At 41.3% G+C, this 16,331-nt stretch overlaps 3 protein-coding genes across 4 annotated transcripts in view; all 3 read left to right on the forward strand.

The window, feature by feature from the left end:
• Positions 1–3,233, forward strand: part of LOC117248715 (acetyl-coenzyme A synthetase 2-like, mitochondrial) — a 48,895-nt gene extending 45,662 nt beyond the window's left edge. The window contains exons 13-15 of one of the 2 annotated variants that reach the window (XR_013487833.1): positions 693–814; positions 1,071–1,488; positions 1,585–3,233. Coding sequence is in view for 1 of the 2 variants with exons in the window: in XM_078160524.1 (XP_078016650.1) it covers positions 693–814; positions 1,071–1,241 (293 nt within the window). In the remaining variant the exon portion in view is untranslated. Of the gene's footprint in view, positions 1–692; positions 815–1,070 lie in introns of both variants that reach the window. The other variant, XM_078160524.1, reaches the window with a different exon arrangement.
• Positions 3,234–4,125: 892 nt separating this feature from the next.
• Positions 4,126–8,948, forward strand: LOC117247954 (uncharacterized). Its single transcript, XM_033612623.2, has 3 exons — positions 4,126–4,321; positions 6,325–6,415; positions 6,497–8,948. The coding sequence occupies exons 1-3, from the start codon at positions 4,175–4,177 to the stop codon at positions 8,158–8,160; spliced, it is 1,902 nt and encodes a 633-aa protein (XP_033468514.1). The 5' UTR covers positions 4,126–4,174; the 3' UTR covers positions 8,161–8,948.
• Positions 8,949–10,212: 1,264 nt separating this feature from the next.
• Positions 10,213–16,331, forward strand: part of apmap (adipocyte plasma membrane associated protein) — a 17,666-nt gene continuing 11,547 nt past the window's right edge. Inside the window, exons 1-4 of the mRNA XM_078160963.1 lie at positions 10,213–10,482; positions 12,172–12,288; positions 16,057–16,172; positions 16,269–16,331. The exon at positions 16,269–16,331 is cut by the window's right edge and continues 30 nt beyond it. Of these exons, the coding sequence (XP_078017089.1) occupies positions 10,391–10,482; positions 12,172–12,288; positions 16,057–16,172; positions 16,269–16,331 (388 nt within the window). The 5' untranslated portion in view covers positions 10,213–10,390. The remainder of the gene's footprint in view (positions 10,483–12,171; positions 12,289–16,056; positions 16,173–16,268) is intronic.

Genomic DNA, 16,331 nt, shown 5'->3' on the forward strand with positions numbered 1-16,331 from the left:
GTCCAGGGTGAACCCTGCCTCTCACCCAGTGTCAGCTGGGATAGGCTCCACCCACTGTGACCCCCAAGAGGATGAAGCGGTTAGAAGATGAATGAATGAATGAATTCTCTATTTTTTAAATAATAGATTAATATATACATTAGTAAATAGGATCACAATGAGTTTGGATTTTTTTATTTATTTATTTTAATTAAATGTTTCTTGTTATTTATTGTTATTATTTATTAATATTATTTTTCAGTTTTATCTTTTTTTATTCTTATTTTACATTAAATCAAAGAAGAATGACTTAAAAATATAAATAAATAAAAACCTGCAGTGACGTCAAAATGTTGTGTATTGTTTAGTTTTCAATCTCAGCAGCAGGTTGACATCAGTGTGTTGGATTATTGATTATTGATTATTGATTATAGATTATTGCAGTAAAAATCAGATGAGGTGAAACATGATGAGTTTGATCTGTGGCCCTCTGCTGCCTCTTGCTGGTCGCTCACTGAACCTGCTCATTAATGATACTGATGAACCAATCACAGAGCAGAATACTGACCATCATCATCATCATCATCACATTATTTATTTATTTATTTATTTTCAGGAGAAGATCTTCTACATCATTTTGACTTTAACCTCTTAGTGTCTGTGAAGTTAATGTGTGTGTGTGTGTGTGTGTGTGTGTGTGTGTGTGTCCTCAGTGCCGTTCGCCTTCGTGGTGTTGAAGGAGGAGTCTGATGTCGACTCTGCCGTCGTCCTCCGGCAGCTCCGAGAGCTCGTCTCCACAAAGATCGCCAAGTACGCCGTCCCCGAGCACTTCCTGGTGAGTCCCCCGGTTACCATGGCAACAACATTATCCACACACCTGAAACAGTAACATGACACCTGAATGCACAGGTGTGTTTGTGTCTGACGGAACATAGGAGACAAAATAACCTCTCCCATTACTTTAGACAGGAACACACCTGTCAGCCAATCAGGAGTCAGTATTTGTGTCTATCATGAAGCAGCCAATCAGGAGTCAGTATTTGTGTCTATCATGAAGCAGCCAATCAGGAGTCAGTATTTGTGTCCCTCAGGTGGTGAAGCGTCTGCCGAAGACTCGCTCCGGGAAGATCATGAGGCGGATCCTCAGGAAGGTCGCCACAGAGACATCAGCTGATCTCGACGACGTGTCGACTCTGGATGACCCGTCTGTCGTCAAGGAGATCGTGGAAGCCCATGAGCAGTACAGGAAGCAGAGAGGATGAGAGTTTTTGACTGTCTGGCGGTAATGTAGGCGATACAGACAACAGGCGGAGGGACGAGTGTGAACTGGTCAGCAACACAGCATCAACATATTTAAACAAAATGGATCAGAACTAGAAGACGTCGTAGGCGCCTCCTGTTTTCTGCATTTCTTCTCTGTTGATTCATTAGACGAGAGAATAATCAGAGCTCACGCCACAACACAAGCGCTGCAGACAGCATTGTCATTGCATCACTACTACACCTGACGTATGTCTGCACATCAGCCACGCCCATATGCATGAAGTCTTTCCCATTTCTCAGGGAAAGATCTCTCCCCTAATATCTCTCACTTCCCTCATCAAGGCTCATCTCACAGACGAGGACACTCAACACCAAGAGGAAGACTGAAATGGGATCGGACCTTAGTCCAGGTGAAACAGAGCAGCTGTCACCTGTCGGTCGGTGGGCGGAGCTTCAGGGGAGATCCAGATAACGAAAACATTAACTTCTTTTAGTGTTGGTGTTCCTGGGGTAAAATCTGTTTTAATATTAGATGATCGTGTTTCAGACAGTTTGATTAAAATAATAATAATCATATTTTAATGTTTGAATCTGAGTTTAAAAAACACTGCTCACTTTAATTTAATTCACATATATTTTTGGATGAAGCTCAGAAACATCAGAATCAACCTCAGCTGCTTTTCATTCAACAGATATTTATTTTGTGACCACGAGCATATCCATATAGATCCGTATAGATCCGTATAGATCCGTATAGATTTGTATAGATCCGTATAGATCCATATAGATCCGTATAGATCCATATAGATCCATATAGATTTGTATAGATCCGTATAGATCCGTATAGATCCATATAGATCCATATAGATTTGTATAGATCCGTATAGATCCGTATAGATCCATATAGATTTGTATAGATCCATATAGATCCGTATAGATCCATATAGATCCATATAGATTTGTATAGATCCGTATAGATCCGTATAGATCCATATAGATTTGTATAGATCCGTATAGATCCATATAGATTTGTATAGATCTGTATAGATCCGTATAGATTTGTATAGATCCATATAGATCCGTATAGATCCGTATAGATCCATATAGATCCGTATAGATCCGTATAGATTTGTATAGATCCGTATAGATCCGTATAGATCCATATAGATCCGTATAGATCCGTATAGATCCGTATAGATTTGTATAGATCCGTATAGATCCATATAGATCCGTATAGATTTGTATAGATCCATATAGATCCGTATAGATTTGTATAGATCCGTATAGATCCGTATAGATCTATATAGATCCGTATAGATTTGTATAGATCTGTATAGATCCGTATAGATTTGTATAGATCCATATAGATCCGTATAGATTTGTATAGATCCGTATAGATCCGTATAGATCTATATAGATCCGTATAGATTTGTATAGATCTGTATAGATCCGTATAGATTTGTATAGATCTATATAGATCCGTATAGATTTGTATAGATCCGTATAGATCCGTATAGATCTATATAGATCCGTATAGATTTGTATAGATCCGTATAGATCCGTATAGATCTATATAGATCCGTATAGATTTGTATAGATCTATATAGATCCGTATAGATTTGTATAGATCCGTATAGATCCGTATAGATCTATATAGATCCGTATAGATTTGTATAGATCCATATAGATCCGTATAGATTTGTATAGATCCGTATAGATCCGTATAGATCTATATAGATCCGTATAGATTTGTATAGATCTGTATAGATCCGTATAGATCCATATAGATCTGTATAGATCCATATAGATCCGTATAGATCCATATAGATCCATATAGATCCGTATAGATCCATATAGATCCGTATAGATCCGTATAGATCCATATAGATCCATATAGATGTGTGTAGACTTGTAGTTTGCAGCTGAGGTCATTTATTGACAGTTGATTGATCCATGTGATGCTGTGTGTATCAGAAATAAAGATTCACTAACGATCTGTGTCTGTTCCACATCTTGATTTTTCTGAAAATGAAATCAATTGAGTTTAACGTCACTCTGACCGATTTTATGAATTTAATTCTATGAATTATTAAACGTTTATTTTGGATGAAATATTTTGTTTGTTTGACTTTCTGCTGCTTTTAAAACTTATTGATTGATTTGTTGTTTATTCACAGTTTTACTGCATATTTTACATTTAAACATAATTTATATATTTAATATAATATATATTTAATCCAGGTGCTCCAGCTTCCTCCCACAGTCCAAAGACATGCAGGTTAATTGGTGACTCTAAATTGTCCGTAGGTGTGAATGTGAGTGTGAATGGTTGTCTGTCTCTATGTGTCAGCCCTGTGATAGTCTGGTGACCTGTCCAGGGTGAACCCTGCCTCTCACCCAGTGTCAGCTGGGATAGGCTCCAGCCCCCCGCGACCCTCAAGAGGATGAAGCGGTTAGAAGATGAATGAATGAATGAATGAAAAATGATTAAATTGTTTAATAAGATATTTTTCCCTTGAAAGATATTTCATCAGTTGGTTTTATTTATTTACTTTTTGAATTAAAGATATCTTTTTGTTTTATTTATAATGAGTAAACAAAGATTAACATATTTTAAATTTAAACTAATTTTATAAAAATAATAAAACAGTAAAATATTATTTGACTGAAGTTGTTTGTTCTCTTCAAACATTTGTATTTCTTTATTCGTTGTGTTTATATTTCTTCATCAATATATTTATTATGTTTTATTTATTTATTTTTTTAGTTTATTTTCAGTTGTTGTTTTTGTTTGTTTTGTATTTGTTGTATTTGTGACCTCCGTCCAGCAGGAGGCGCCCTGCGGAGCTCCCTTCACTGCTGCTGTCGTAAAATCTGCCGCAAAGCAGTGAGCCGTCAGTGAGAACATCACGAGCTGCTCTGTGAGTGTGTGATGATCAATAATCATCAAAGAGTTGATCATAATCGATCGATAATGTGGTCGAGTGTGGAGCAGCTGGTGCTGGAGGAGTTCATGGTGACGGCGGTGACTGAAATCTGTCAGAGACTCAAAGAGACACGCGAAGAAGAAAAGACTGAGGTCTCTCTCTCTCTCACACACACACACACACACACACACACACACACACCTGGGGGATATTCCAGAAAGCAGGTTTAGTGAAAACTCAGAGTAAGTTAACCCTGAGATGAGGGAAACTCTGAGTCAGTCACCATGGTAACAGACTCTGTGAACATAACCTGCTCGCTGACAGGTTTTCTTCAATAAACCCTGAGTGTTTCTCTGTCTCCTCCCTCTTACACGCTGTTTCATTTCCTCATTCATTCAGTCCGTGTCAAAGCTTGTATGGAAGCGCGTTCATTAGCGGAGATTTACCGTCTGTCACAGTCTAAATCCTGCTGGATATTAGTTTGTTACTCAGGACTGTCTGAAGTTACTGAATTTATGCACATCAATCATTTCTTTGGACATCAGTTTTTGTCTTTACGTTCAAATATTACACAGCGAGAATTCACCCTCAGCTCAGAATCAAACCTCTGTCCTTTTTATATTTATTATTTTTATAACACTGTGCACAAGGATCAGACTGTCAGTCTGTTAGAGCAGCTCCCAAATGTTTATTGCACATAATGTGTAGGTCTAATTATTTAAATGTTAAAAATGGGTATGAAGCTTTAGACACGTAGTATCAATGACTAATGATCTCTGTCACTGATGTCACTGGTCGCACTGATGGAACATAATTCCTATAGCCTAATATTGGGGATTATATGTTCATATTTCTGAGTGAGCAATGGTGCAGCATTTCACTGTCTTTAAATTTACTACATTTGTAGCTGAAATAAAGTCACTGAATGCTGTTGAGTCAAGATACAAATAGATGTGCAACATTTTAAAATCTACTGTATTTTAACCTCAAAGTCTTTTCAAGTGCAAATCACCAAACATATTATTACTGGGTCAGACTGTGAGTTTACAGTCATGTCTTTATGTCTTTGATCTATAGCCTAGCCTATATGTTTTAAATCTTCTGCCTCCTGTGTTTTTCCCCATCAGATTAAATCTCAACAAATATATTATTGTATATTATTAATATAATGTAATGTATCTACAGCCTGATACACAGTCAGATTCCACCACTTTATCTTCATTAAGGAAATGTAAGTCTGATAAATGATGAGTAAACTTTTTTATTAACTTTATGGTTAACTTATTGACACTTTCCTCGCTCTGACTCAGGCTCTTCTTTTAAAGATAAACGTGCACCGTCTGCTACACATGCATTAATATCTCTACATCCACTGGATTAAAATGGAGGCGCTGTCTTTTATTTACCTGTTGCCATGGTGAATCGTGGAGTCGGAGCTCCATTGATGATGGCTTTTTATTGTCGGCTTAACTCAGAGTGAACATACTCAGAGTTGACTGAACTAACTCAGATCAGCTGTTCTGGAACCGGTAACTCAGAGTTTCCCATCTCAGAGTAAATCAATTCAGAGTTCAGGGTCAGACTCAGAGTTTGTTGAACCTCCTACCTGGAATACCCCTCTGATCATTCGTTTAATGATAAAGTGTTAGAACTGACCCGCTGCAGCTGCACTCTGATCAATTAATCGCTCATTATAAATTATTTATTAACTTCAGTCATTGTGTGTATGTATGTGTGTGTGTGTGTGTGTGTGTGGGAGAGAGAGAGAGAGAGTGTGTGTGTGTGTGTGTGTGTGTGTGTGTGTGTGTGTGTGTCCTCTGACACTGTCACAATCTGCTGTTTATTGAATTTCATTTAAAGAGGAAGATATTTATTTATTTATTTATTTATTTTTCTCCCTTTTTAAATGAATAAATTAAATATTTTGTTGATCCTGAGGGGAAGCTGTGATTGGTTACAGTCGCTGTGATGTAAACAAGAAAGAATAATAATAAATAAATACATGTCGTCACATGTTTGTTTACAATAAAGTCATCTTGATTGATTAGTGTGACGTCACTGGTCCGGACGTGTTTCTATAGCATGAGCTGAGCGCCGCGTGGCTTCCTGTGTGTGTGTGTGTGTGTGTGTGTGTGTGTGTGTGTGTGTGTTGTAGGAGGAGCTGCTGGCGGTGATGAAGAGGCTCTGTGAGGCGCTCCTGCAGGAGCTGAGGAGGCTGCTGGAGGAGCAGCAGGAGCTCAGACAACGTGAGGACTGATCGTCAGCATCATGTGATCATGTCATCATGTGATCACGTGTTTACCTCTGTCATCTCTCTGTCTCTGCAGACGCCGCCGTCAAGCCTCAGCGGGACTCCGCCCCCCCTGCAGCTGAAGGAGACCCTCAGGTGGAGGTCAGCCACCAGTCAGACGCTCCCGAAGCTGAGAGCAGCCAATCAGAGCAGACGTCTACGGCGGGCGGCAGGCGGAGCTTCAGCTGCAGCGTCTGCAGCAGCAGCTTCTCCAGACGGACCAACCTAAGCGCTCACCTGCGTGTCCACAGCCGCGAGCGTCCCTTCACCTGCTCCACCTGCGGGAAGACTTTCTCCGCCCGCAGCAGTGTCAGAGTCCACCAGCTCACCGTGCACGGCGAGCAGCGGCCCCACAGGTGTCCTCACTGCAGCAAGGTGTTCGGCACCCGCAGCCACCTCAGGACGCACCTGACGTCCAGCTGGGGGCGCCACGGACAGACGCTCACCTGTTCGTCCTGTGGCGAGACGCTGGTGGCGAGGTGCCGCCTCCGAGAGCACAGGCTCACCTGTCAGAAGACAGACGACAGGTTCAGGTGTGCAGAGTGCGGGAAGGAGTTCTCCAAACACAGTTACCTGTCTGCGCACCGCAGAGTCCACCTGAAGGACAAACCCTTCAAATGTCCCACCTGTCAGAAAGGTTTCACCACACGCCGCAGCGTCCACGTCCACCAGCTGACCGTCCACAGAGGACTGAAGCCGTTCACCTGCAGCGTCTGCAGGAAGACCTTCAGCCAGCGCAGCGGCCTCACGGCTCACCTGAGGACGCACACGGGTGAGCGGCCGCACGCCTGCGAGCAGTGCGGGAACTCTTTCTCCAGCAGGAGCAGCCTGTCGGTGCACCGCCGCGTCCACACCGGAGAAAAGGCGTTCAGCTGCGACACCTGCGGGAAGAGCTTCAACGTGTCTGCCAACCTGCGGCGCCACCAGCTCGTCCACTCAGGCCGCCGGGCGTTCAGCTGCACCGTGTGTGGCCGCAGCTTCACGCAGGCCGGACACCTGAAGGTGCACCGCACCGTGCACAGCAGCGAATGGGCGTTCATCTGCAACGCCTGCGGGAAGGGCTTCAGACAGCGCAGTGCCCTGCTGGTGCACGAGCGCGGCCACGCCGGCATCAAACCGCACAGCTGCAGCGAGTGCGGAAAATGCTTTTCCTCGTCCACGTCGTTAAGACGCCACCAGCTGGCTCACAGCGGGCAGAGAGCTCACACCTGTGACGAGTGCGGGAAGAGCTTCACCAGCGCCCACATCCTGAAGACTCACCTGCAGCTGCACGGCGCCAGCAAAGCGTTCTCCTGCGACGTGTGCGGCCGCGGCTACAGCTCGCTGAGCTACCTGAAGACGCACCGCCGCAGCCACTCGGAGGGGAAACCGTTCAGCTGCGCTCAGTGTCAGAAAAGCTTCTCCACGCAGGCCAGCATGAAGCTGCATGAGCGCACGCACAGCGGAGAGAAACCGTACGTCTGCGAGGTCTGCGGGAAGAGCTTCAGCATGTCGCAGAACCTCGTCAGACACAAGCGCGTCCACAGCGGAGAGAAGCCGTTTGAGTGTGGCGTCTGCGGGAAGAGATTCAGTCAGAACAACAACCTGAAGTCTCACCAGCTGGTTCACACGGGACAGAAACCGTTCAGCTGCTCCGCCTGCGCCCGCGGCTTCACCTCCATGAGGAGCCTCCGAGAGCACAAGTGTGTCGCTGCTGAGTGAGCGGCGAGTCAGACAGGAAGCTGAGGAGCAACCACCTGTCCTGAGAGCGTACGGTCAAGAGCCGAGGCCGAAGACACGAGGTCATAACGACCGTCAGTCCTGGAAACGTTCCCTGAGAGCGACTGTCAGGGGTCTCAGGGGGTGGAGCCTATCCCTGCTGTCATTGGGTGAGGGGCGGGGCTCTGTGCCTTGCTATGAGGCGATGGTGCGAACACCACTGCACCACCCAACACTGAAGTCTTGGTTTGAGACACTCTTAAGAGACAGTTATGACTCATGTTGAAGCTGAACGTCCAGAGAAGAAGAGAAAACATTTAAACGTATATTTTGTTTTGTTTTTAAAGCTGCAGCAGATGTTTGTCAGAGAAACAGACTGCACGACTCAAGCTGCTGTTCAGATGTGTCACTTTACAGAAATATTAAAGTGTGATGTCTCAGATGTTTTTATTCCTCCAGGCTGCGTTTGTGATCTGAATCTTTCTCCTGAGAGAGATCAGATCTGAGTCCACGATGAGACACGTCCTGTTTCACACCTTCTTTATTTACAGTTTAACGTCATCCATGAGGTCACGTGTCCATTTGTTGCTTGCAGACTCTGACAGGAAAAATAAATCATCAGAGTTGTGTTCAAACTCTGAACCTCCTGGTTTCATACTGCAGGAGGAGAATAAAGATGGAAACTGACATCATCATCATCATCATCATCATCATCGTCATCATCGTTCACACTGAAACATGTTTGTAACATGACTTAAAACCTGAAATAAAAAACACGTTCAACGTTTAAAGTCTCTTTTTTTATCTTGTCCTTAATCTTGTTCAGCAGTCGAGGCGCCCAGAGGCTCAGTGGGCGGGGCAGCGACACGTGTACAGAGGCCACAGTGGCCGCAGGTTGCCGACTGTCAGCCCGTCTGTCGCACATAAAAAGCCTAAAAATAATCAGTCATCAGTCCATTCTGTGTGTAAAAGACTGGCCACTTTATTAGGAACACCTTGCAAGTACCGGGTTGGACCCCCTTTGCCTTCAGCACTGCCTTAATTCTTCATGGTGCGTTATCCTGCTGGAAGTAGCCATCAGAAGATGGGTACACTGTGGTCATAAAGGGATGGACACGCTCAGCAACAATACTCAGGTAGACTGTGGTGTTTAAACCATGCTCAGTTGGTACTAAGAAAATCTCCCCCACACCATTACACCACCAGCAGCAGCCTGAAGCGTTGATACAAGGCAGGATGGATCCATGCTTCCATCTGAATGTGGTTTTTCCAATCTTCTATTGTCCAGTTTTGGTGAATTGTAGCCTCAGTTTCCTGTTGTTAGCTGACAGGAGTGGCACCTGGTGTGGTCTTCTGCTGCTGTAGCCCATCTGCTTCAAGGTTGGACAAGGTGTTGTTGCTTCAGAGATGCTCTTCTGCACACCTTGGTTGGAACCAGTGCTTATTTGACTTCCTGTTGCCTTTCTATCATCTTGAACCAGTCTGGCCATTCTCCTCTGACCTCTGGCATCAACAAGGCATTTTGGCTCACTGGATATTTGCTCTTTTTGGGACCATCCTCTGTAAACCCTAGAGATGGTTGTGCTGAAAATCCCAGTAAATACTCAGACCAGCCCGTCTGGCACCAACAACCATGCCACGTTCAAAGTCACTTCAATCACCTTTCTTCATCATTCTGATGCTCCGCTTGAACTTCAGCAGCTCGTCTTCACCATGTCTACATGACTAAATGTTAATGAGCTTTGGAGCCTTTTGTAATATTTCTTCCATTTTTATTTTGTTTAATATTTTGTATTACTTTTTAAAACTTTTTTCCACATTATATTTTTTCTTCTATCTTTATCTTTTGATTTATTGTTATATTTGATATATATAGTATTTGCCGAGTTTTTAAATTAAATTTTAAATGTTTTTTTTCCTATGTTTTTATTGTATATCTATATTTATTATATTTTATTTTTTGTTATTTTGATTGTTTTCTTTCTCTCTCTCTCTCTCTCTTTTTTTTTTCTTGGCTGATGCGTGTGACCGGGGTCTTTTATTTTGAAGTCTCACACCGGAAGCTGTCAGTGGCTCGGTGTAAACACCCCCGGTGGGATGGTGACTGGGTTCTGTCCGGGTTTAGTCCTTCTGTACCCGGGTTAAACGTCAGCACGGTGACCCGCTCCAGCTCCAGACCAACACCTGATCCGAGCCGAGCCGAGTTGAGCCGAGTGAACCGTCCGAGAGCAGCATGAATGAGACGGAGGGGCTCCGGTTCCGGCGGGTGCACCGACCGCAGGTCATCACCGACGAGCTGCCGGAGCACCGCTACAAGGGATCCGGGTAAGAAACGGAACCGGGACCCGGGGCGGACACTAACACACGATCACCGAGCGGAACAGGACCGTTACCGTCTCCGGTTCTGCCTCAGCAGCACCGTGAGGCAGCAGCCGGATGTTTCAGGCTCATTGATTATTGATCAGACAACCGGAAGTGATTCTGTGTGTTTTATTGGTCACAACGAGCTGATTGGAAACAGGAAATAAAACCGATCTGATTCAGAAACAGACTTCCGGTGTTGAAATTCGTTACCTGCCGAGTATCTGAGCTGATGACGTCACATAAAGTTATTACTCCGTGAAGGCTGATTAAATAAAGCAGCAGCTGAAGTAATCGAGTACATACTTACTCACTTACTGAATTAAAGTACAGAGTTGGAGTTCTTGTACTTGAGTATTTTTATTATTCTGCTCTCTCCTCCATCTTTATACTTCACTACATTTATCTGACACTTTAGTTACTTTACCGATTCAGATTATTAATACTAATAATCATTGATCTAATTAATAATAAATAATGTTTATAAAGTAGATAAAGACATTAAAATCAGCTCCACCTTCACCAGCTACAACATTAAATTCATCAACACATTAATGCCTCAGTGATTACAGATTACAGATTACTCTGCACACTTTGGTACTTCATAAGTATTTTAATAATATTACTTTTGTAATTAAGTACATTTCTGAACGTGGTATTGTTTTATTACTGCTTTTACTGAAGTACATGATCTGAGTACTTTTCTCAACACTGGCTAAATCTTTTCACGATGGAGGAGAAGCTAACTAGCTTAGCATAAAACTAAATAGCTTTGCAGATCTCAGCAGCTACCAGCTCATTAGTTAATTTTAAATTGATATATTGATTTCAGTACCGTTATTGATAATAATACTCTGACTGAGAGAAACTCAGCCAAACACTCGACTCCTTTCAGATACTGTCTGTAAATAAAGTAAAGTTTAAAGAGTAGAGGACTGAGGATTGATCCCTGAGGAGCAGGGGTGGGACTCTCTAGGCACCTCACGATTTGATTCAATTCCGATTCCAAGGGCAACAATTTCGATTATAAAATGATTCTCAATTCTAAAATGAGTCAGTAAGAAAATTTACACTGGATATTGAAAATCATTATTGTAATAAAGCTGGGAATACATATCCAGTACATACAAACTGTATTACTTACTGTGGTTGAGATGACTACACCGGTCTCCTCCGGTCCATCCTCCTCATCCACAAATCTCAACGGGACTCTCCTGTCCCTCGTCGACCTTCTCGACATTTCTCCTCCAGTATTTACAAAACTATAACTGCCTATGACTGTCTATGAACTATAAAAACACGAACATTTGCAAAAAAGACGAACGATGGCAAAACTACGAACCATGGTGAAAACACGTCAAAAAACACTCAAAAGCTCTCAAAAAAACTCAAATACTATTATTTACAACACTAAATGTTATTTACAAAATAAACACCACCAAAACCCCGCTAAATCACTCCAACTTGCTCCTCGTCAGCTGTCACTCTCCTCCTGCTGTGCTCACTTCCCTCCTCTCCTTCACAGGTAATGACCCTGAGGAACCCCAGAGTTTAAAGAGTAGAGGACCAAGGATTGATCCCTGAGGAGCCCCAGAGAACAAAGTGTTCAGTATTCAGAGTGTCAATTGTTTCCTTGTTTCTCTCCTCTCTCAGCACCTACAGCGGGAAGGTGTTCCAGGTGACTCTGCTCTCTCTGGGTGGCTTCCTGCTTCTTCCTCTCCTGTTCATCATCCTCATCCTGGAGTCTCCCATCCAGCCTGACGTGTTCAGGTGAGTCAGTCTGCTCACAGCAGAACATTTGATTTGTTTGAACACTTCAGCATTAGTAACCTCCATCCGCACATGACCTGACATGTTTGGTCACGTGATCAGTTTAAACCCAACAGATTAAATATCTGCTGCCGGCTGCGTGAAATTCTTCTCATTTAAAATGTTTTACATTTTTCCGATGTTAGCAGACCTGTTTTTATTTCAGGTGAAGCAGCTGTCAGTAAACTTTGGTTCAGTTTCTTTTTACTCACAAAAACATCAAGTGAACCAAAATATTCCAGCAGGTCAGGACAGCATTCTCTCCTGTCATTAGTCAGATGTGTCAGCGGGGCGGGGTCACAAAATAAACACCAGATATTAAGTGAATGAAAATTGAGATAAGAAATAAGTCGAGTCGCTGTGTGGCTTTCTGCACGTCACATGAACTTCAACATCCACAGTTAAGGGCAGTTTTTCAACTTGGACTCTTTTCTCCTGTGTTTTGTGTCTCTGACTGATGGGAACAGCAGTTTTTGAAATTGCTCCAGTACTGAGAGAGAAATAGGTTATTTTTTTAACCAGAAACAGCACCGAAATCACCATCACCAAACCCACCAGACTGCATTTAAAAAATCATTTTATCGTCATTAAACACACTTTATGCACAGACGACAGAAACAAAATAAAACTCACAGAAACCATCTCAGGGGGCGTCGGTAGCGTAGTGGATAGTGCTGGCGCCCCATGTACAGAGGCATTGCCTCGCTGCAGTGGTTGCGGGTTTGAGTCTGGCCTGCGACCCTTTGCTGCGTGTCAGTCCCCACTCTCTCTCTCTCTCTCTCTCTCTCTCTGTCTCCCCTCACACACTGTCCTGTCCATTAAAGGCAAAAAGCCCACAAAAATAATCTTTAAAACAAAAGAAGAAACCATCTCAGTTCATCTCTTCACTGTTCCAACAGTCACCAGCTCTGTTTGGTTTAAATTAACCCTTAATTCACCAGTTAGATGTGACAACGTGCCGCCTCTATACACACTAACATGACTGGTTATTTAAATGGAGTCTGGTGGGTTTGGTGATTTCAGGACTGTTTCTGTTCAAATAAAAATGATCTTCCTCTTTATCCAAACAGTCTCAGATTGTTCAGCTGTTTGTAAAGTTGTGAGCCTTAAAGGATCTGAAGTCACTGAGGTTAGAAATATAACAATGATAACGTCATAGCACATTGTTAGAATATAGGTTACGGGCGTTGAGTAACGTTAGTGCTGCTTTTTCATTTCATTAACATTTTTGGACATTTAAAAAATATTTTTCAGACATTCAATTGACTTTTTGTTCTCAGACATTTTATAAAAACAATTTTGGACATCTTAATAATATTTTTTGGATATGTGGGCTACAGCAACACTAAACCCCTGAGCTTGCCTGAGAAGGACTAAATGCACAAAGCTGCTATTTTTAAATATCCCATGGAGAGAGACTCTCACTGCAGCCTGTTCTATTTTGTTGTGAAAATGTGGGCGTGCAGCCTCGTTCTGTGGACGATAAACCAGGTGCAGACTTCCATCTGTGTCACCGCTGATGAGGAAATACAGCGAGTGCTGGACGGAGCAGTGAGTGACAACAACCCCGCCCACATTTAAGAGGACTGTCTGAACACACCGAGGGTCTAGGTACCATGTCTGAAGGCTTACTGCTGGTTCCAAACTCAAACTAAAACATGATGGCAGTCGATGACATCATAGCGTTAATGACTGAAGAGTTGTGCTATTATGGTGAGTTGAATTAATAATATCTAAAGTAAATGTGATAGTGACTCTCCTGTCAGTTTAAAAACTTCACTCTACAGCAGGAGACGACTGTTTCCCCCTCGCTGACCCCGCCCCCTAATTATGACCTCACAACAACAGAACGAATCAAGCTGATGTTTTAAATGTAGAGTTTTATGTGGTTCAGATGATCCTGGAGGCTGTAACCACCATAACTTCTGAACATGTCCATATTCAATATGTTTATTAATGATTGTTCGATAAATAATAATCTATCAGGTGGTTCATCCTGCAGAGTTGTCATGGAAACCATGTCTGTGATGTAAACTTGACTTCCTCTTACATCATCCTGCTGAAATGTTGAGACATGGAGTCCCAGATGTGTTTGTCGTAATAATTTCACATCAGATGAATCTTTGTCGACATGACTGTAACGTGTCTGTGGTTCTTCAGTTGGTCGTCTGTCGGAGCAAACTCAACCTGATGAGTCTCTAACGGCTGACTGTGAACATTTCAACTCTCTGCTGCAGATATGTGAACATTTGCTGACTCTCCTGGTTAATGATTTATCAGAGGAAGTTCTAACAAACATCTGAGAGTCTGACAGTTTGGACACACAACTTCATCATTTCACAATACAGTTATTACACAGTAAAGACAAATCATCCTGTGTCAGGAATGATCAGGTGACAGGTGCCAGTATCAGTAAAAAAAACTCTTGAGTCACTTTGTGTCGGACAGGATGAAACACGTCAAGATTTCAAGTGTCAGCTCTTGACTGAGATATCAGACAGAGACCACGATTGGGAGGAGAGTCATTTTATGATTAAGATTTTATTTATTTAAACATAAAGTTGTAATATTTTAAGGACAAATGTACCTCTAAAAAAGTTATATTTTCAAAACAGGTTGTAATAGGCAAGGCAAGAGTAATATTTAAATTATGTCTTATTTCAGAATAAAATCACATTATTTCTTAAAAAAAAAAAAAGTTTTGAAAATTTTAAAATTTTTAGAGGAATGTAATATGTAGAGAAAAAAGTTGTAATATTTCAATGTAAAAGTATTTAGAAAAAAATAATTAAATTTGAGAGAAAAGTTGTTTATTTGTAAAAAAAAAAAAAAAAAAAAAGTAATATTTTAAGAATAAACGTACATAAGTTTGAATATTATGAGAGTACTATTTGGATGATGTAATATCACAGTACTTTTTTAAAAAGTTGTGTTTTGTTATAATGCAGTGTGTGTTTTTTAGAAAATATTCAAAGAAAATATAGTAATATTTAGAAAAGTGTTTAGAATCAAGTTGTTAACTTGAAAGAAAATTCATTAATTTGGAAATAAAATTGCATTATTTATAGAAAAATGTTTTTAAAAAATACAATATATATATATAAAATATAAACATATTTTGAAAATAATATGTAATATTATTATTTAAGTTTTAGTATTATTATATTATTTAAAATATGTAATATTTAAAAAATAAAATCACATTATTTCTAAAACTTTTTTGTAAAATGTTATATTTTAAGAAGAATAGAATATTAGGGGAAAAAAGTTGTTTTTTTAACAATAAAGTTGTAATAGTAACATTTGAGAATAAAGTTGCACATATCTATATATATATATGTATAATTTTTTTTTAAATGTGTCCTATTTTAAGTATAAAATCATAATATTTTGAAAATAAAGTTGCATTATTTTATAGAGAAAGTATTTTAAAAAATGTGTGTGTAATATTTCCAGAAACAATATTTAGTTGTTTTTTAGAATGAAGCCGTAAATTTGATAAAAAGATTTTCCATAATAAAGTTCTGATATTTTGATTATTTTTTTTATATATAGAAACAACTCATCATACTCAGTGAATAAAGACAAAAAAATTTGACTTGTTTCTCATAGGATTAAAAATGAATGAATTCAGATTTTTGTATCTCTAACAGCGGCGCTAACACCTTAAAGTCGTAAAGTGGTGTATATATTGAAACGCCTCCTGCTGGTTGTTTTGTGTTACTGCAGTCTGAAGGAGCCTCCACTGATGAAGGGCTGCTGGGAGCCGAACCTGAAGCTCCGAGAGGCCCAGAGACTGTTCGAGGACCAGATCATCGGACCCGAGTCCATCGCCAACATCGGAGGTCAGCGTAGTTTAGTTTGACCTCCTGTCACAGCTGGACGATGAAGATGATGAAGAAGACTGAGAGCTGACACGTGTTTGTCTTTTCTGTCCGCAGACGTTTTGTTCGCTGGAACAGCTGATGGGAAAATCGTGAAGCTGGTTGGTCGAAGAATTCACA

Source organism: Epinephelus lanceolatus, chromosome 17 (genome assembly GCF_041903045.1).
Source record: "Epinephelus lanceolatus isolate andai-2023 chromosome 17, ASM4190304v1, whole genome shotgun sequence".
NCBI lineage: Eukaryota > Metazoa > Chordata > Actinopteri > Perciformes > Serranidae > Epinephelus > Epinephelus lanceolatus.